The 18,802-nt window shown below is 37.6% G+C and overlaps 1 protein-coding gene across 1 annotated transcript in view; it reads left to right on the forward strand.

The window, feature by feature from the left end:
* Positions 1-10,898, forward strand: part of LGALS3 (galectin 3) — a gene marked incomplete in the record, with an annotated part of 122,759 nt that extends 111,861 nt beyond the window's left edge. Inside the window, 1 exon segment of the mRNA XM_044074417.1 lies at positions 10,229-10,898. Within this exon segment, the coding sequence (XP_043930352.1) occupies positions 10,229-10,390 (162 nt within the window).
* Between the last annotated feature and the right edge of the window lie 7,904 nt (positions 10,899-18,802).

Consider the following 18,802-nt stretch of genomic DNA (forward strand, 5'->3'; position numbering starts at 1 on the left):
TCTTGCCAAAGCATGCAGGAAAGGAACCCACAGAAGTTTAAATCTCATTTCAAAATTACATGCCTTCGTCAATGTCAGACTGATATGTCTTTGCTGAGGTGACAAAGTCCAGTTCAGTGGGTTGGATGTTTGGAGGAAAGTATTGCCTATGTACAGGACCACATATACACAGAGTTCCCTGGTGGAGACTAAGGGAACCATTGTGTTATACCTCCTTTGGATGGGTAGGGAAGTCCTGCTGAACTCAACCCTTTATGGATGCGCACTGCATGCCCCACTGGTGAGTTTGTCTGGGTGGGAACAGGGGAGAGGGACACTCTGAATCAATCCAGTGGCTGCCTTAATGGTAATGGTCCCTTCCATCTGACCCTGGAACCCAGCGATGGAATAAATTACCAACTGGCCAAGAGAGGGGTGATGACTGGGAGACAGCAGGGACAAAATGGAGCAATCACAAGCTGAAAACAATTTAAGAGATAAAAGAAACTTTAGTGAATAATTCAGTGATAACCCATGTAATTACATCTCTCATCTTAACTTACTGCAGTATGTCTATGTATTTGTTAATAAACACACAGACACATACAGCATTCACAATATTGGTATAATCTGTAATTTTGAACACTGAGGGAATGGATTCGGGAGATTTTCTCCCCATGTTAATTTGGTAACAAAGGTAAGTCAATTAATGTGACTGAGAGAATCTCTAATTTAGAGACAAGGTAAAGCCACATATCCAAATATCTCATTTAATGGCTAATTTACCATATCTCCAAATCTGTGCTGCTAAGCCTGGTCATGCTCCTGTTTCTCTTAAAAGCCTATGCATTGTGGTGGCATAGACTCTTCCCAACAGACACACACGCACGTTCTTCCATCACACACAGATAACTTGCTTATATTTGCCTCACTTTGGAGGTGAGCCTTTCTATATCCTAGGGAATTTCTTATAAATATTCATCTCGATTTATAGCAATACTCCACTAAAGCTGCTTCAGTGCAGTCTTTCGGATCTTTTTGTGACCAAAAATTACTTTCGTTAGTTTTGTACTATTACACTAAAATTAAAAATCCTGCAATACTTTAATAATGGGCTACTTGAATCTATTTTAAAAAAAGCTAACCTATATTTATCTAAAATACTCTTCAAATAAGTTTTTCAAATAATGCAGATATAGACACGAAACACTTGTGTTAATATAATTTGCATCTAAAGTCAATGTTAGAGTTGCATGAACAATAACTTTACATGAAAACGTGGCTCCTTTTATAACTTGCATAAAACATCTTTGCAAGTTATTAACAGTGAGCACTCATAAATTGTAATGCTTAATATCACAAAAATGCAGTCTCGTCAAAAAATAAACCACTTTTTACATAGTGGTAGTACCTTTACCTTAAAGCACTATATCAGCCCACAGTGTAATTTAGCCACGATCTAAATAGAATATGAGAGGATTATTATTATTAATAATAATATTATCTCAAGTCATATAAACTGTGTTTTCCAAAGTAAACACACTCAGAACTGTTTAACAATGGATAAGCAAGCAATAATGCCCAACAGGTTATGTGTAACTGTGTAAATAGTGCCTGTCCAAGGATGTTATGATGCCCAATGGTGCAGGCAGAGGGCCTCTACACCCCTGGAAAGGCATTATTTACACAGTAACATATATTCCCACCCTGGAGGGCATTATTGCACATAGAGGGCAGGCTGTCTGTAAAATTGTTGTATTTATTTATTTAAATTACTATACATTTTTAAGATAAAATGGTTGTTCTGCCTAAGTTTCAAACTTACTGTAGTATTTGTAAATGGTGTTGGATGTTTTACATCTAAAATATAACATTTTCAAAAAACATCCAGATATTTACTTCGTGGTTTGGTAGCTTACTCCTAAAATGTGTAGTTTGTTGCCAGTCATTGATAATTGAAGCCACTAAATAATAACATACATTTGAGACCATTTCCTTCAGAAAATTTATGCAAACACAACTTCTGTTATTCAATTTAATTTTATAAGAGTTAAAATCTGTCCATATTTTTGAGCATTTGTTCCCCCTTTTAGGCTTTATCCAGATTTCTTGAGCTTAACTGCTGTTGTCAGTGGTCTATCGATCTCCCATCTCACACACACAGACCACACACACTTCAGAAAATGCATGCTAACCCAAATCCTGTTATTCGGGCAACTTTGTAATTTTATAAGAGCAGCATATGTTCCTATTTTTGAGCTTTAATTCCCCATTTATTTTGGGCTTTATCAAGATCTCATGAGCTACGAAGTGGAGAGGTATGCAAACTTAAATGCTATGGTTGCCAGTGCTCCATCACTTTCACTCTTCACATATGTTCACACACGCTTTCATGCATGTGTACACTTGTGTGTCTCTCTCTCACACACACCTTTCTTTTTGTTTTTTACTTTTACACTCACTAAGCAGCCAAAGAGCTGCTTAGCAAGACTAAAATAATGGTAACCATTAGATTGCTTACTGTCTGAGCTTCACAATAGCTTAATATGCTGCCATGGAGTGGTGAACTTTATTTTCAGCAGGCATTACCTGAAGATTAATGGTCTGCTGGAGAACATTTGTTCTCCAAGTAATGCCTGCTGAAACACTGGCACCCTGACTGAAGATTAACGGTCTGCTGGAGAACATTTGTTCTCCAGTCAGTGCCAATGTCTAGATCACCCATTCTCTAAAATAAAACATCCTTGCAGTATGCAAACAGTGGGCACCCTGTACACTGAAACATTAAGCTACTAGTCCAAAACTATGATCTTGTCAAACCTAACAGATATAGTTCTATGTAATGGCACTGTTTCCCACACAATAAATATATTTCCTATACTCCTCAAAAGATTTATCTAAAGCAGCTCTGTGGTTAGTGCATATATTTGATCGAAATACAAAATAAAATTAAATGTTGACTGTTGAAAACTGAACCAGATTCAAAGTGAAAACCTGGTAAAATAAGATACAGTAAAAGAAATGCTATAACAAGTCAGTATATCAAATAATTACATTAATATCTTGGACCTTCCAGATAGGTTTTTGTGCCAACTTATTTAAGTGCACAACAACTGATCACATATATAAATAAAACTAGGAGGCATCTATCAGCTTCAAATATTCTGTTTTTTTTCTTCAATAAAGTAATTGGAAACTTTCCTGCCAAAAAAAAAGTTTTAGGACAGTTGACCCAAACCTCATTTCCTCAGCATAACAGTCAAATTGTGAGAAGAGGTTTGGCTCTGAATGTATACAGTTCAATAAAACGTTCCTTTTGAGAGTCCGATCCAGTGCATCTTTAAACCTGGTATAAGTTCTCAAAACTCTTAAATAAGCAGCCAAACAGGAAAGTCCACCAGCTATTGAGATTAAATTCAGATTGCTTCCAAGCAGTCCAAGATTTTTTGGAGACTGTGTTCCTTTGACAAAGATTAATTTCATAACAGTGAAAGTTATCAAAATAGGCAGACACCCTTTCCAAAAGCTGTATCCTTTTCTCTGGGTGCATGAGTCAAGTCCAGACCCTTAAATTGTAATACAGAATACCCAGCTTGCTAGGAACTTCTGTTCTCTGAGTAGAGCTCATACCAATGACCACATATCAAATTTCATGCTAACTCCCCCTATTCTCAGCCATGGTGTCTTGCAGGAAAATTCCATTATCATTCTTTGCAGATGGCAATCCTCTGTTTGATATGGCAGGAAAAAAAATTAAGCACAAGTCTCAGCAGTTCCCACAACTGCCTCCTCATTCATAGTCCTGATGTGCTCCTTTGTATAGATCAGACCATGAAGGGTCACCCAGTAAATTGTTTGATACTGCACTAAGGCCCATTAGGATCTATGTAACCAAGGCAGCACAAGCCATATAAGTGTCTTTTGATTCCTTATTCAGAGCACCATCTGTGACGGAGATTCCACATCACCTTCATGCTGTTACCCTGCCACTCCATTCTGTGTTGTGTACCAGTTAAATACTCTGTTTACTTCATAACTGCTCACTTGCAATTTTTTCAGTTTGGGTTATTGCTATTCTAACTTCATTCTCTGCTGTTTTAGACTTTTACATGCTTTTCTTGCTGTTTTATTTTTTTACTTTACAACTCTACATTTTCCCTACCTCTTATAATAATTTGGGAACTTCATTTTTTTATTTGCATTTTTGCTTCACACAAACTCTGTTAATCTCTGTCATGGCATTTTTCATGCATTCCTACTCTGGTACCACAGGAAGCAAGCAAAATGTAGCATTCTCATTTTGTCAACCCACTTCCAGATTTCCAAATACCCCTTGCATCTTACTGACTTTGCTGTATAGGTACTAAGGTGGCTGTGAACCAGTCAGCTGACAACTTTCAGGTGTGATGCACGTACTGTTCCATCCTGATGTGAGAATCAACACATCTCTGCAACTACTGCTATTCCTGTGTGGTTTCCAGGCTAGATGTCTGACGTGCTTAACTGTGGCGTGAGGAATTGCCTTGCTTTGAGAGCTACAGCTAAGATGCTGTAGTTAACAGGTGTCTTATTTTGTTTTCTGCTGTATCATTTTCTCCATTTCCCTGTCACTTCTCAGCAAACTGTTGTGTACATTTTTCTGTGTGATTAACTGTCTGCTTTCTGTGAGTTTGATCAGTTATGGTCTTTTTGCCTTTTAATTATGTAGTGAGCAATTCTTTCTTGATCACTACGTGTCTCTCCCACAGATGGCATACCCAATTTTCTGGTACCCCATCATATAGAGGGTTTTATGATGGGACCTTGTTCTTCAGTTATGGTCACTAGTTCAAGATTATTTATTTATTTTTTTTACCTAGACTAGGACTGGTACTTGTTAGCTTTTTTATTACAGCCTTATCCTTTATCGATAGGTTAATTTTACTGTTTTTCTTAATTTTACTATTGTCCTTTCCTTATCAGTCTTAAATGTATCTTGTTGTAAGATCAGTTAACTTAAATCAATTTTCCTGGTTAACATTTTAAGAGGACCCTTTTCAACCAGGACCCAGGCTCAATTGAAGAGAGTAACAGACAACCAGGATACAGCAGTATTAAAAACTGAAATGATAGAGGATAATTTGTATAGTAAAACATCATAATTTGCAATATTAATAATGATGGAATAAACTAAGTTATGGTAACTTTAGAATACATAATTTATGTTTTTGTAGGTTAGAATTATTAGAGCAATTTGTTTTAAATTACTTTAAATACTCTTTCAGTAATATCACTTGAAACATCTATATTCATCACCTTGTACAATAGTGTTTTTTTTATATTTTGTGGGATAGTTGCATGATGCTGGTCCCTGTCTTTGAAAAGGCTGTTTTTCATATAATTAACCCAGAACAGGCCTTTTTAAGGACAGAGTATAATCACTGTTTGAGAAAGTAGTTTGCTGTTATAATGAACAGCAACTAACCTCTGTGCTTTTGAAAAAGAATGCATTTAAGAGGTCATCTACTGCTGCTGCTAGGGAGACCATGACATTCTTTAATAGTTTGCAGTGATTGATGCTAGAGTCTGCCAAAAGCATACACAACAAATCCAAAACATGGTAACAGCATTGTTGAATTAATCCTACTGTAAGGCATAACAGGCAGTGGACTTCTGAACTTGTTAGGCAGCCCAGGTTTTGACACAGTAGTTAGCACTGCTGCTTTACGACTGTAGGCTCTCTGGTTTAGAGCCTGGCTGGGGTTCCCCCCGTATGAATCTTTAAGGGCCTCTACTTTCTACATCCCAGGAAAATGCAAATAGTGAATTTGGAATACCCATATTGTTCCTTTGAGTGTTGGTCTGTCTGCTTTCATGCATGCAGATATGCATCACTTCTGCATGCCACCAAAGGTTGTTCCCTACTGTATTGATGTTTTGAGTAGCCTGTGACCCAGAATTGTATAAAATGGGTATTGAGGATAGATGGATGGATGCAGGGATTCTCATTTCTAAGTTGTACATTTTTGCCTCTTTCATATGGCCTTCTAACTAAGGTTTGTACCAGAATGTTTAGTTAATGCAAAGTATTTAAGCAACTAATTCCTGTTGTCCAGGGTTTCATTAACTCTTCTTCCATTACCATGCAGAGCTTCTAGGTTACCCTTGAAAAGAACACACTTGCGTTCAGTAGATTTACCCATTTATTATTATTACTAATATTAATTAACAGCTGGATTACTGAATCTTGGTAGTCTAATATAGTGACTTTTCTGAGGACTGAATTTTTTTGCAGTCAGTTCTGTGGGGTTCTCTGGGGTTCTCTGGAATCTGACTAGGTCAAACAAAGAATTTGTGGGAGAAGTGAATCTACAATGGAGAGAGATGCAAACCTTTTTTGACTACAGGGTGGGATTAAGGTGGCCAGATGTAAATTACACTATGACATCATATTACTTCATAGTCCAGCACAAGACAAGAGAAGTGATTAGTTCGTTGTAAGGCGAACTTGCCAAAGTACCTACGCCCATTTCTTTACTGTGTGGCACAACCTCAGCTGTAGTTTGTAAAATGTTTGTGAGACATGGGGGCAAGTTGCTTTTTGTGTGAGTGGTTAAGGAGTGAAGACTCCCTAAAAAGCATTAGTTTTATCGTCTGCATCTCCAACTCTCATTTTGATTAGATGAGCATCACTGATCTATATTGAATTCCAGATAACTACATGAAAGATGTTTAATGTCAGTTATTTTGCACTATATATTTAAAGAGGCATCATTCAGCCACCCAAAACCCCTTTTCCTATAGGTGTCACTTCAACAGGGACCATCATCTAGAGCCATGGTTTGCACTGCCAGGTGGCTAGTCCTGCCGAGGTAGTCCTTCACTGCACTCAACACCTATGGCTAATTTTAGAGTGCCCAATCCACGTACTGCATATTGTCCAGTTATTTAAAATCATGTGGTTTCATGTTTGTGTTGGGACGTTTAGAAAGGATGCGCAGTTACTGGTTTGAATCTTGGTCAAAAGAAAGGATGCGCAGTTACTGGTTTGAATCTTGGTCAAAATTCTCCTTCAGCCTAGAAAAGGAACCTGAGGCTGTGTAAAAGTTATCAAATTTTGTTTTCTGGAAAAGTACAGGGAGATCACTGCAGACTTCCCTACCTTACATAGAAGGTAACAGTATATCTCCATCTATCTGGTTTGGCTTTTGCTGTAGGCGTCCTGCTCACTGCACAAGTCTGTAATACTTATCCACAATAAAATATAACCCTTGCGCAAAATAATCCTGCAAGTAAATGTTGGACTCCCCCTAGGACCGTGTGGTAGTTCTGTCAGCTCAGATGAAATCTGCAATTTGTCCCCTTGTTTTGGATGCTTTAGATGTAAAAAATGCAGTTCAGTGTCACGAACTATATAGAGGTAGTAATAATGACCTGGTTCAGCATTACACTAGAGGACAATTACAAGATCTAATGGAGTTCTACCTTAACCTGAGAAATTACACACAACTTTCCATGATATGTCACTCTAATTTTTATAGAAATGCCACTAAACCCACATAAATGTGCATACAGCAGCCTAACAGAGTGTTAGTTCAGTGCTTTAGAGCAGTACATTAGATTATTTCATAGCAATCCCCCTTTTTTAAACACCAGATCATTAAGTCTGCTGTACACCCAAAGTAATTGGAGTCTCCCCATATGAAAAATACATATACTGCACTATACAGAAACACAATAACTCCCCTCCCACAAGCATGCTTACCTGAAAGTATCAAGAACAGGATTAGTACATTATTCTTGTAGTACTGATCTGCAGTCAAATGCACATTTTCATTTACTATTATTCCTCCTGCAGGTAGCCTGATTGATTTACATACAACATTACAATGATGCAATGTATTTCTAAGGTCAAGGACCTCAGATGGAGATCACTATAGGCCTTGCTCCAATCAGCCCTGGTATGGTATACTATGTCACCAAATCGTCAAGTCCACACACTTTATAACTTACAAGATGTCTTCCTGCCTGATTTTTAGTACGGAATACACTTAATTTGGATATACTCTACATTTTTAGATCTGTTTGAGCCTCCTTGGGAAGGCTGTTCTCTCCAACTGCTGATGTAAAGTAAGATTTTAGAATCTCCTTTTGCAATGCCATTCTAACAAGTCCTAGACTAAGATTCCAGATTTGTAGATATCCTAAATCTGGATTCATGTAGCTTCTGGAAGTTAGATGGCACAATGTGAGATCTGTACTTCGCAACCCACTGCTGTCTATGAAAAGTAGTACATGTTGAAGGTTCTTGGAATTTGTTGCAAAGCAAGATCCGTTTTATATAGCATAGAAAAAGATTGATTTCTGACCTGACCTTTTCTTGCATCTTTTTTCAGTTTTACAAAACTGGGCCCAAAATGTTCTGCACTGAGAATTTCTGTATATTGTACAATTGTCTTGCTAGAGAACTTAAATTGCACAGTTTTAAAGAGCCTGATTTTGCTCTAGCAAAGCTACTTGATCTTATGGCATTTTTTTATACCAATATATTTTTTGAGATGTGTATTGGTCACACTGAGCTTATCTATGTAGGTTTGTGGACATTTGCAATATGGACCATATCTGGCTTACAACTCTATAGCACAAGACCACACCACAGGAGGTTATATCACACCCTTGATGAGCAGTGTGCTTGTTTTGGGATCTACCTATACACAAGACCACACCACACAGGAGGTTATATCACACCCTTGATGAGCAGTGTGCTTGTTTTGGGATCTACCTATACACAAGTATTACAGCCAACATATATTCTGCAAGTTTATAGTGGAAGTCTATGGAAAACTGCAAACTTGTTCTATGGTACTACATAATTCATTCTACAAGACGCATCTGACAATTTCTTTAAAAACACAGAGAACAATAGACTTGTAATGGTTTCTTTTAATTTCAGGGTGTTTTTAGATTAGTTCAGTATATCCTGAAGTGCAAAACCAGACCTCCACAACTCCTGAGACTGCATCAAGTCATCACTAGGGGAAGGAGGAGAGCAGGTTATTTAAGAACTATAACTCTACGCCAAAGGGGCAAGATGGCTTTACCTGGTAAAACATGAGCAAGCAATCAATAATAAAAGAATCAGGTTTAAGAACGAGAGGAACAATGACCAAATATATGCGGGATGCTGCTGCTTTACTGCAAGAGCTGAAATGTGGTCATTGCTTGCACGGATGTCTAGCCTACCCAAACCAGTGATTTAGGACTAAATTAAAATATCCCAAAAGGATAGCTAGAGACTTTTAGCTGAATTCAGTGAAGCTGGGTTTATCATTAGCAGTGAAACCTCTTCTGCAGAGGAAAAAGATGGACAATGTCTGTTTTGTCCAGAAATCTTTCATTAGTCGATGCTTGGCTGTTTATACAGATCTGTAAATTTTGAAAATCTGTATGGGGGAAGAAAAACATCCCTTTCCAAATAAAGACCATGAGGTAAAATAAGAAATGGCACACTAGTAGAATGGGACTTTGTAAGAGTGGCTGTATATGTAGCAACTTGCTTGAACATATGAGGGGCAAAGGAAGTGTGCACAGTTCAGAATGGATGAAACAGTAATGGCAGAATTGTTAGAGACCATGGTATGTTTTGTACTAGAGTGGAAATCGGGAGGAATTGGAATGCAAGACTGGGTGGGTACTTTGGGGATGTATAGACAGGAAAGCAGCAAATAGGAAACTAATCAGACCTTGATAAAGTATGCTGGCCAGTTCTAGGGATGTATCATCCTCATAAATATGTGGACAAGAGTGGAGGGTAGCCATAATGTTGAAGCAACTGAAGTGGAATCCAATATGAAGACAGATTATAATATACTTATCGTGGAAGAAAAGACTGTTGAAAAAGATATGAGAGAAGCTTTAGTGTTTAAAGGAATAATGTAATAGTACAATAACAAAGATCACAATCTGAAGACTAAGGCTAGTTCAGAAGCTGTTTTCCATAGGGTATAAAATTCATGAACTAACCTTCTATAATGGCTGCAGAGTCCAGTGAGTGCAATTTAAAAAGAAAACCGAATGCTGGGTTACATTAAATGTTAGCTTATGTAAATGCATGGACAGATATGCCCAAATATTCACTGTTGAGTATTGTGGGAGTGTAAAGGCTGTTTTTACTTCATTCCTGCTCTAGCACAAGTCTTGCTAATAAGATGTTTGGCATAGTCAATAACAGCAGTTTGCTAATTGCAGTATTTTTTTTTTTTATTTTTAGCTCAAACTACTATGTACTGATCAGATGGTTAAAGTGGCTGTGAATGGACAACACGTACTAGACTTCAAGCATCGTGTACAACCACTCCATGAAATAAAGTCCGTGGGTATTCATGGGGATGTCAAGTTGTCTTCAGTTAAACGTGATATGATGAAAGTGTAAAAGAGCTCAACAACTAGAGTAAAATGCTCTTCTGAGCTGCAGTACAGTTCACTGTTGTAGCAGTTTGTAAAGAATATAGTTCTCTAAGAAGTAACTGGATGGTGCGATACATATTTTGAACAATTCCATGGGATATATTCATAGATGCAATGTCTGCATTCAGATTCATTCTGAAATGTATCTATACCATGAAAATTAAAAATAGTGTCTGGGTCAGACTGTCTAGTCATAAGCTGTTGAAAATGACAGTTATATTTGTATACAACTTGCTTTGCTGTGTCAAAAAATTAATCTTCCATGCTGATAACCAAAAGAAATTATATTTTTTTATTGTGAACTTGCACACGTGTCTTTTAATGATGACATCAAGTAAAGTTGCAACTATCATTGCTATGTTTATCCTGATGCTAGCTTTATTACTGCTGTCTGCAATGAGTACTTTTACAGTGTTTGGAACAAAGTGTAATTCTGTCCATATGGTGAAATGACTAATAAAATATAACATGAATACGTTTTCCTTAATGCATTCATTCATCAACCCAAAGATTGCATTTCCCATTTAATAATAATGGATTTGTGGTAGGTTCATAGTTATTTACTAAATTTGTGATCTGTAGTATTTTAAAATGCCTAGCCTTACATTTCCATGGTAATTTTTAGCCCTTATATTTTTCAGGCAAATAACCCAGAGATGGGTTGGGGCATTTACATATTTTACCTATCCAGTGGTGATGTGGGGAGGAGAGCTAAGATTGGGGTGAATTTGAAGTTACCCATCCATCCATTCATTCATTCAAATTACATTTGAATACAGTAAGAAGAATTTTGCTTCATTATGGAGTGGAAGATGGTGCCATATAAGCAGTATTCTCTGTAATGCAAACCTATCCCTCCATTTTTTATTTATTTTGCAAAACAGATTGAGATACCTTGAATGAATGTTTATATCACTGGACTTGTGAATGTGCAATATGCCTGACAGAATAAAGTCTGTTAGGGCTCTATCCAAAAGACAAGAGTCTGCCTCTCAGTAGCCTGTATGATACAGGGAAGATGTTGACTGCTTTGAGATGGTCTGCATAGTTTTTACAATTTAGGCACTTTATTTTTTTAGTGAGAAAGTGATGTGGTCATTCAGTTGTGACAAGCATTTGGATACGTATTTACTCAATGATCATCCTAATGAGTGCAGAGTACAGTGGAGACATGGTGATCAAAGGTTAGACCTAGTTTCCCAGATCCCTAACTACAGGATCAATTTTCAAAGGTGTGTTGTCAATCTGATAGTTACAATGGGAGTTGTTTGCCAAAGGGTATGATTATACACTTCTTGGCATTTAGTATTTGTTTAGGATTAGGCCCTCTTGAAGGATCATGTCAAGTTATTGGAATTTTGCTTAACTTGCAATTATTTCTGTTTTAGTAAGGAAGTTTTTCTTAGAGTGGCACTGCCATGGGGGTGCATCATATATATGGAAGACTGAGTGAAAGTTTGTATAAAAGTTTTTCTCTAAACAGGTGATAAGATATAAAAGGTATGATTTGTTTTTAATTTGTAAGGGGCAACTCAATCAGCTGGTTGAGCTCATGGATGAGTTGAATAATAACGGTCATGGATTTAAATGTAGTTTTGAATATAGTCACATATATACAATTTTTGTATGTGGAGTTTTATCTTGACTTTCAGAAGATTCAATTTAAACCTTTTAGAAAACCTACAGCTGTCAATTTTTTACATGCTTCAAGCATCCATCCGCCCCACTTGATGCATTCTTTACTATATGGTGAGTTTTAAGAGGGGTTCTTCTAATGTGTCTGAGGAAAGGTTTAAGGAAAAGTATTTTGAAGAGGTTTGTGGGTATGCTACTTGATCTGGGTTATTCTGCAGAGATACTACAAGCCAAAAAAAAGTAGGAGGGTACTTTTGTGCCTAAATGGGTTACTTAATCTGGAAAAGGAGAGCATGAACAGTAGTAAGAAAATATTTTTGTTACCAAGTTCACACCTTTTTCAGATATTCTGAAAGGCATAGTTTCTGATTTGTGGTATCTAGTACATTTGGGTGAAAAATTGGGTCATTTGTTTTCTAACATATTGCCTTTTCTTTTGGGAGATATTTTAATTTAAAATAATTAGTTAGTCTCCCTAATCAGGCAGAAAGGAACTTCTTGGACTCTTGTGGTACTTTCCCTTGTGGTCATTGTAAATATGTCTTAAAGTTAGGATTTTATCCAATATTAAAATAAATGGTAGGATATATGTCTCTAGGGATGGGTTTTGTTGCGATTCTTGCGGGGTGCTTTACATAATGCTGTAAGATGGTTAAATGGTACATGGGGCAAACCAAAAGGAAGGTGAAGGTACAAATCATAAAGCATTTAGTTAATATAAGGAACCACAATTGCAATAGTTCAGTGGCTGAAAATTATCATACAGCTCACTCTGGCTCTGATGCTAATTTCTTTTTTTTCTGTACTAGCTCAGCCATCAGCATTTGGGGGTGGATTTTGTGGGGAAGTTGAATGTGTTTGAAAGCAGGATGATTTTGAATTACAAGACTCTTCATCCAAGGGGGCTTAATTTGGAAGTTAACATTACCTTTTGAAGTTGTAAGAACAAATTTTCTCTGAATTTATTAATCCAGAATTATATTGTATATAAAAAGTTTTTTAATATGTTCGTAATTGGTTTGTGTAGTTGCTGTGTTAATTGTATAATGACTTGATTATTTAATCAGGGAGGGGGTCCACCTGTATTTAAATGGTGAGGGGTGCACTGTTTTTTTATCCTTTGAAGGCAAGAGGCTGGGGTACTAGATAGGGTGTTTACTGTTGCACATTATTAAACCGCTTTATCCCACTTGGGTCTATTTTGGTGGGATTTTTTGGGGCTGTTTTACCTCGTATCTGGATTTGATTTGATGAGGGTCTGGAGTTTCTTGTTTAGTAAGAGTGTTTTTGTCATCTTGAGGAGTTAAATTTATTTTTGTATGCATTTTTTTTTCTTTTATTGAGCTTGTTTATTTTCATTTTACCATAGGAGTTTTTTTTACAATTTGATATTTTATTTATTTTTGAGGGGGTCATCTATGCAGCACTATTTACATGTCCATAAAATTTGGCAATGAAGAATTCTGCATAGGCAGTGGGGTCATCAGGACTGAATGGGCTTTTGAATTTAGTCAGGTCATCACTCAGTTTTGGTGAATTACCTTTCCTCTAATCTGTGAATAACATAGTACTGAAAGATGCTTCAGGAATTGGTCTTCTGGTGAATGTGATTGACTTGTGGTCTGATTTGACCAATCAGACCAGGGAGGAAGTTACAATTAGTGGGGAGCAAAGCTGTTCTATATTGGTAAGGACTAAATGCAGATTTTATCATCCCTGATTGGGGTCTGGACTAACTGGTCTGTAGAGTTTGTATTGATGTCCAGAAATCTCTAGACATCCATGTTTGAGGATATATAAATCTCTCCGTTTATTAAGGGGTAGTTGAAGCCCCCTAAGATAATGGTGTTTGGCTTAATGCACATGAATTTCATATTGGTTAGATGGGTAAGGGGGGGGGGGGCTGTAGTTAGCTATGATATTATAAGGGCTTTTATTAATAATAAGTTGGATGTGGAGGAGTTCCAGGTCATTATCTTGTCCAACTAGTCTGGAGATTGTTTTTTTAAGAACAGGGAGGCACCAAGACCTTTAGTGCCTTTTTCTAATGTGGTGGGTCTGAATGTGTGATGGACATGAAACCATGCACTGATGGCATGCTTTCAATGAATGATCTTGAACATAGTCTCTGTGGTCATGTATATATCCATGTTTTCCGTGGTAAGGAATGCTTGTGGGAAGTGGAGTCTCTTGTTAAAGGATTGAGCAGGAATACCTTAATGTTACCTGGATTCTGTTTACTTATATTGGAAGCTTTAGAAGAAATTGTGTAAAACACTGTGTTGATGGACAAATATTTAGCTAATGTCAAAAGCCTTGTGGGGGAGGTGTAGGTCCTTCCCAAAGCAGTTGAGACAGTCTCACATCTCTTCCCAGGCTGACATACCCTCTTTAAAAGATACCAGAAGCTAAGCAAAGTTTTTGAAATCTTTAATCTTTTCTTTGTATTGTGGCATAATTCTTGATGGTTAGAACACTGCTCCAAGCTGGATTGATATTCCAAAAGCTCCATCATGCCTCTCTAGGCATTTACACTCGCATGTACTAAGACTGTGTCATCTCTAAGTATGGTGGAATCCATATTGTATGACTAGAGTACTATTTTGAGAGTTTTCTGGATGTATTTTACAACAACCATTTTGCTAAAATGTTGAGTAAGGCCTACATTAAAAAATTGCGTGGTCTTTACTTGAGAGTTCTGCACTGAGGAAGGTCTAATAGATATAGAGGATTGTGATTGTAGGTGAATCTTAGCATCTATATCGAGTGTTACAATTGGAGATCCAGTTATAATTCTTTGTAGTGCATGAAGAGCTTTCTACTCCATGTACTACTAGTTACAGAAAGTAAAATTTAAAAAAAAAAAAAAAAAAAAGTATTGTACTGGCTTTCAAAACCTGTAAAGCATTGGGGAACTGGTTTGTTATGTATTCCCTGTCCAGGGGAAGCAGTTTGTTCCTAAATGTAGCAGGCACAAGTGGATTTTAGATGTTTTACTGCTGCTGTTCACTAGTACTGTCTGCTTTTAGTGCCAAATGCGATCTTAGCATGTAGGTGGTGAATAACAATTAACAGTACCCTTCTAAGCACTGTTAAGATCGGGTCTCATGCCAGAACAGCTCTGAACCAGGATGTGTAACTGTTATTGGAGTGTAATCACTGTGCTCCATGCAATACATATACATTATATGTGGGGAAAGCATTCTTCTTTTGGAACTGGGGAATGCTGTAGAGTTAAGTGAGGAAATTTGCATAAGGAAGAGCCACATAATTAGTTTATATAGCCAGAGGAAAAGCTGCTATTATGCTGAAGTACTTCAAGCACCGTTGCCTTTTAATTTCCCATTACTAAGTGAAAGTAACATCTTTATTCAGACATTGAAACAACAAAACATGCCTGATTTTATACAAAGACTTGTCCAAACTACAGTGTGTATTCTCTAAAATGGCAAAGCTTGATTTCTGAGTTAATATCCAAAGGCAATATAGCAACCCTGTCATACTGGTAGAGAAAGTGGACATGTCACAACTGTGATTGCTTTGGGTATGCCTGCAATACAAAATTAGTCTAAGGCCCTGGTCTGTAACTTGCTTTAAAAGAACAAAGCTGTCGCATGATAAATGGTAAAGTGATATCCCCTGTATTGTGGGTAGGGGCCTGGTGAAAGCCATAGGTGTGGGAATGGTTGAGACTGTTCAAGGCTGATATCGACCAATCCTAGGTAAAGGCCTTCTTGGGTCTGGTTATTTAGTATCTGTGGTTTATGCCTCACCTTGCTAATTTGGCTTCCCTTCTCACAGAACTGACTATGTCTAGTACCATCACTAGATGAAATGAAATGAACTGAGGTGGGGGGGGGGGTATTTTTCTTAAGTAGCCCTCTGCAAACAAAGTTCTAGCAATATCCAACTTAAAACAGCATTGTCATATCAGATGATGGTTTTGGAGCTGCACTGATGAAGTTGTTTTGGGTGAAACCAATTTGTATTCATATCTTTTTGGTCGTGAGCTGGAAAAGTTTGCTGCAACTTAAATATTCATGCGCTGTACTCTTCAGCCCTTGATCCTGTCTTAAATACCTAAAGAGTCAACCCTGAACATATAAAAGGATACTTACCATGTCTGCGTCGCCTGGCATGGTTCAAGGTATAGGCAAATACAGTACATTTAGCATTCATAACCCAGCTTGGGCACCATTAAAAAGCACTCTTTGCCACTCTCTGCTTTTGTACAATTAGGCATAGATGTTACTGGGATTATGCTGTTGACTTTGAAAAGGTATCCATACATTCTGTTTGTGACAGTCTCCTGCTACCCAGACATTGTACCATGTGAGATCAATAACAGCCTGCTACATGGCCTTAGAACTACAAAATGTTAATTGTATGGATCAGAGCCATAGCTAGTGTGCAAGCTGTTAAGGGGGTATAAGAGTGTAGTACCGGCATTCGTACATGTCAATACTGCAGATGCATTTGCATCTACTGTTGGAGCTCAGTGTGTGGTGATTCAGTATAACGAGCTGTTTTTTTTTTTCTCCTCTGTTTAGTTGAGGGTGGTACCATTTCAGGAACTGCACAGGGCACTAGCTGACCTAGTTACAGTTCTGCTATGGGCATTCAGTTTCATATGAATAAAGAGTCTAATTTAGATGACAAAAATGTTAAGAATTCTGTTCAGCACTGAATGTCAGTGTCCCCAGATGTCTCTACCATCCAGTCTGATGACCTTAACAAAACTTTGAGAAATATGACAAATTTTATTACATTTAATCCCTGTGAGGACAATCATCTTCTTACAGAGAAGTCATGTATGGCCTTGAGCCCAATTACAAATTTTTACAACCAAAGACCTATGGTGACTTACGAAGAAAAGGTCCAGATTATTCCACAGTGTACCCTGAAGGAGCTAGTACTGATACAGAGAATATAAAGAGATTATAAAATGACAAAAATTATGTTAAAAAGGAGAGGTGTGATAATTCTATTCTCTGATATGGGACTGTTAAGTGCCAATGTACTGGTATTATTGGTTCTTACCTCCCAAATAAAAACAATGGACACACTGAATGATTCACATGTTAAAAAATAGGATGCATCAACTAGATAGGATTATAATGGAGGCAAACCAACCAAATCTAAATTCTGCCAAAATAAATTTAGTTTCCATTTTCTTTTTACCTGCAGATGTTTTATTTGCTGTTTTATTAAAGTTTATTTTATGCCATACAGCCTGGTGACAGCAGTTTTATTTTTACTATACCAGCCCACAGAGCCTCAAATGTTTCCTCTGGCAGATGGTGATGCAGTGGAGGACCCAAACGTCGACTTGGAGGCCTGTGGTGGTGCTGTGGTTTGCAACCAGTGTGACAGCATGTTTTCAACATGAAATAAGGCTTCTACAGCTGAATCTGTGAACTACCTCCTCCAGCATGTCCACAACCAAGTCCCAAAGCCCCCATTCAAGCAGGTTAGACTGCCGTGTGCTGGGTGCCTTACCCTGCAAGGATATTCACAGAGGGTGAGTTCTCCTAACCTGGAGATACATGCCTCAGTCACTCCAGGGGATTTTTGATCTGTAAAAGTCTTGTGTGTCTAACTTAAGAGAAATATGACCCCCCCCCCCCACAAAACTTATACTTACTACAGAACTCTGGCCTTCTTGCCTTTACCTGGTCAATGTACTTAGCAGCTGGTATAGCCTGTGCTTCTATAGGTTGTCGTACCTGTGATGCCACTGCTGACTACAGCAGGTGATCTCTGTCAGGGTTTCCAGGTGTTTAAATATAAGAAGTAAAAAACATTGAGCTGTGGACCAAGGACACAAAAAAATGTAATACAGCAATATCCAAAATAAGCTGAGGCAACTGAAACAGCTATAAAAATTAAATTAAGAAAAATGGTTCACCCACTTCTTCAGACTATAGACAAATGACACACAAAATCAGCAGTATTTATTTTTTTAATTTTTATTTTACATTTGTTGACCGGGATAGTCTCACTGGATGAATGTCCATTTTCAGCAGAGGCCCGGGGAGAAAAGCTCCAAGGGTAAGCAGATACAGCATTATGGGTGGGAGGGTGGCCTAATGGTTAAGGTGTTTGCCTTACAAACACAAGGTGCAGGGTTTGAGTCTCACAAGGGATAATTGGCTAGGCTTACAATGGCTTGCAAAGGCAGTTAGCCTAGTATGAACCTATGAACATATTACAAACAGACTATTTACAGTGATTACATAAGTAAGCAAGCTCCACAGGTTAGAGTTAATCCCAAGCATAAATCGGGATTAAATTACACAGTAAAATGGTTAACAGATTTTTACACATTCTAGAGAGTGTTAGCCAAGCTTGATACATTGACATAGCCAGTTAAGTGCCAAATGTTGTTTGTGTCTAGTTTTAAATTGACCTAAAGTAGAAAGTAAGGTAATATCAGCTGGAAGAGAGTTCCAGGGTCTACTTAGAGTTTGCAAAGAGAGAGTCACCGGCTGTTATTAATTTTGCTAGTCTGAATTAGTAGTTTGTTAGAGGATTGAAGTGGTCTAGGATTGTTATAGGGGGTGTTAATATTTTTAAGTGCAGGATTATAGAGGATTTTATAGGCCATAATCAGTTGGCGATACTGGATTAGGCTGGGTAGTTCAAGCCACCCAAGCTGATTTAGATTGATGCAATGATGTGTCCTAAAAGGCAGCCCAGTGGCAAACCTGGCAATGTGGTTATAGCAAATTTAGAGTTTAAG

This window comes from Protopterus annectens, chromosome 6.part0 (genome assembly GCF_019279795.1).
Source record: "Protopterus annectens isolate FY-2018-M chromosome 6.part0, PAN1.0, whole genome shotgun sequence".
NCBI lineage: Eukaryota > Metazoa > Chordata > Ceratodontiformes > Protopteridae > Protopterus > Protopterus annectens.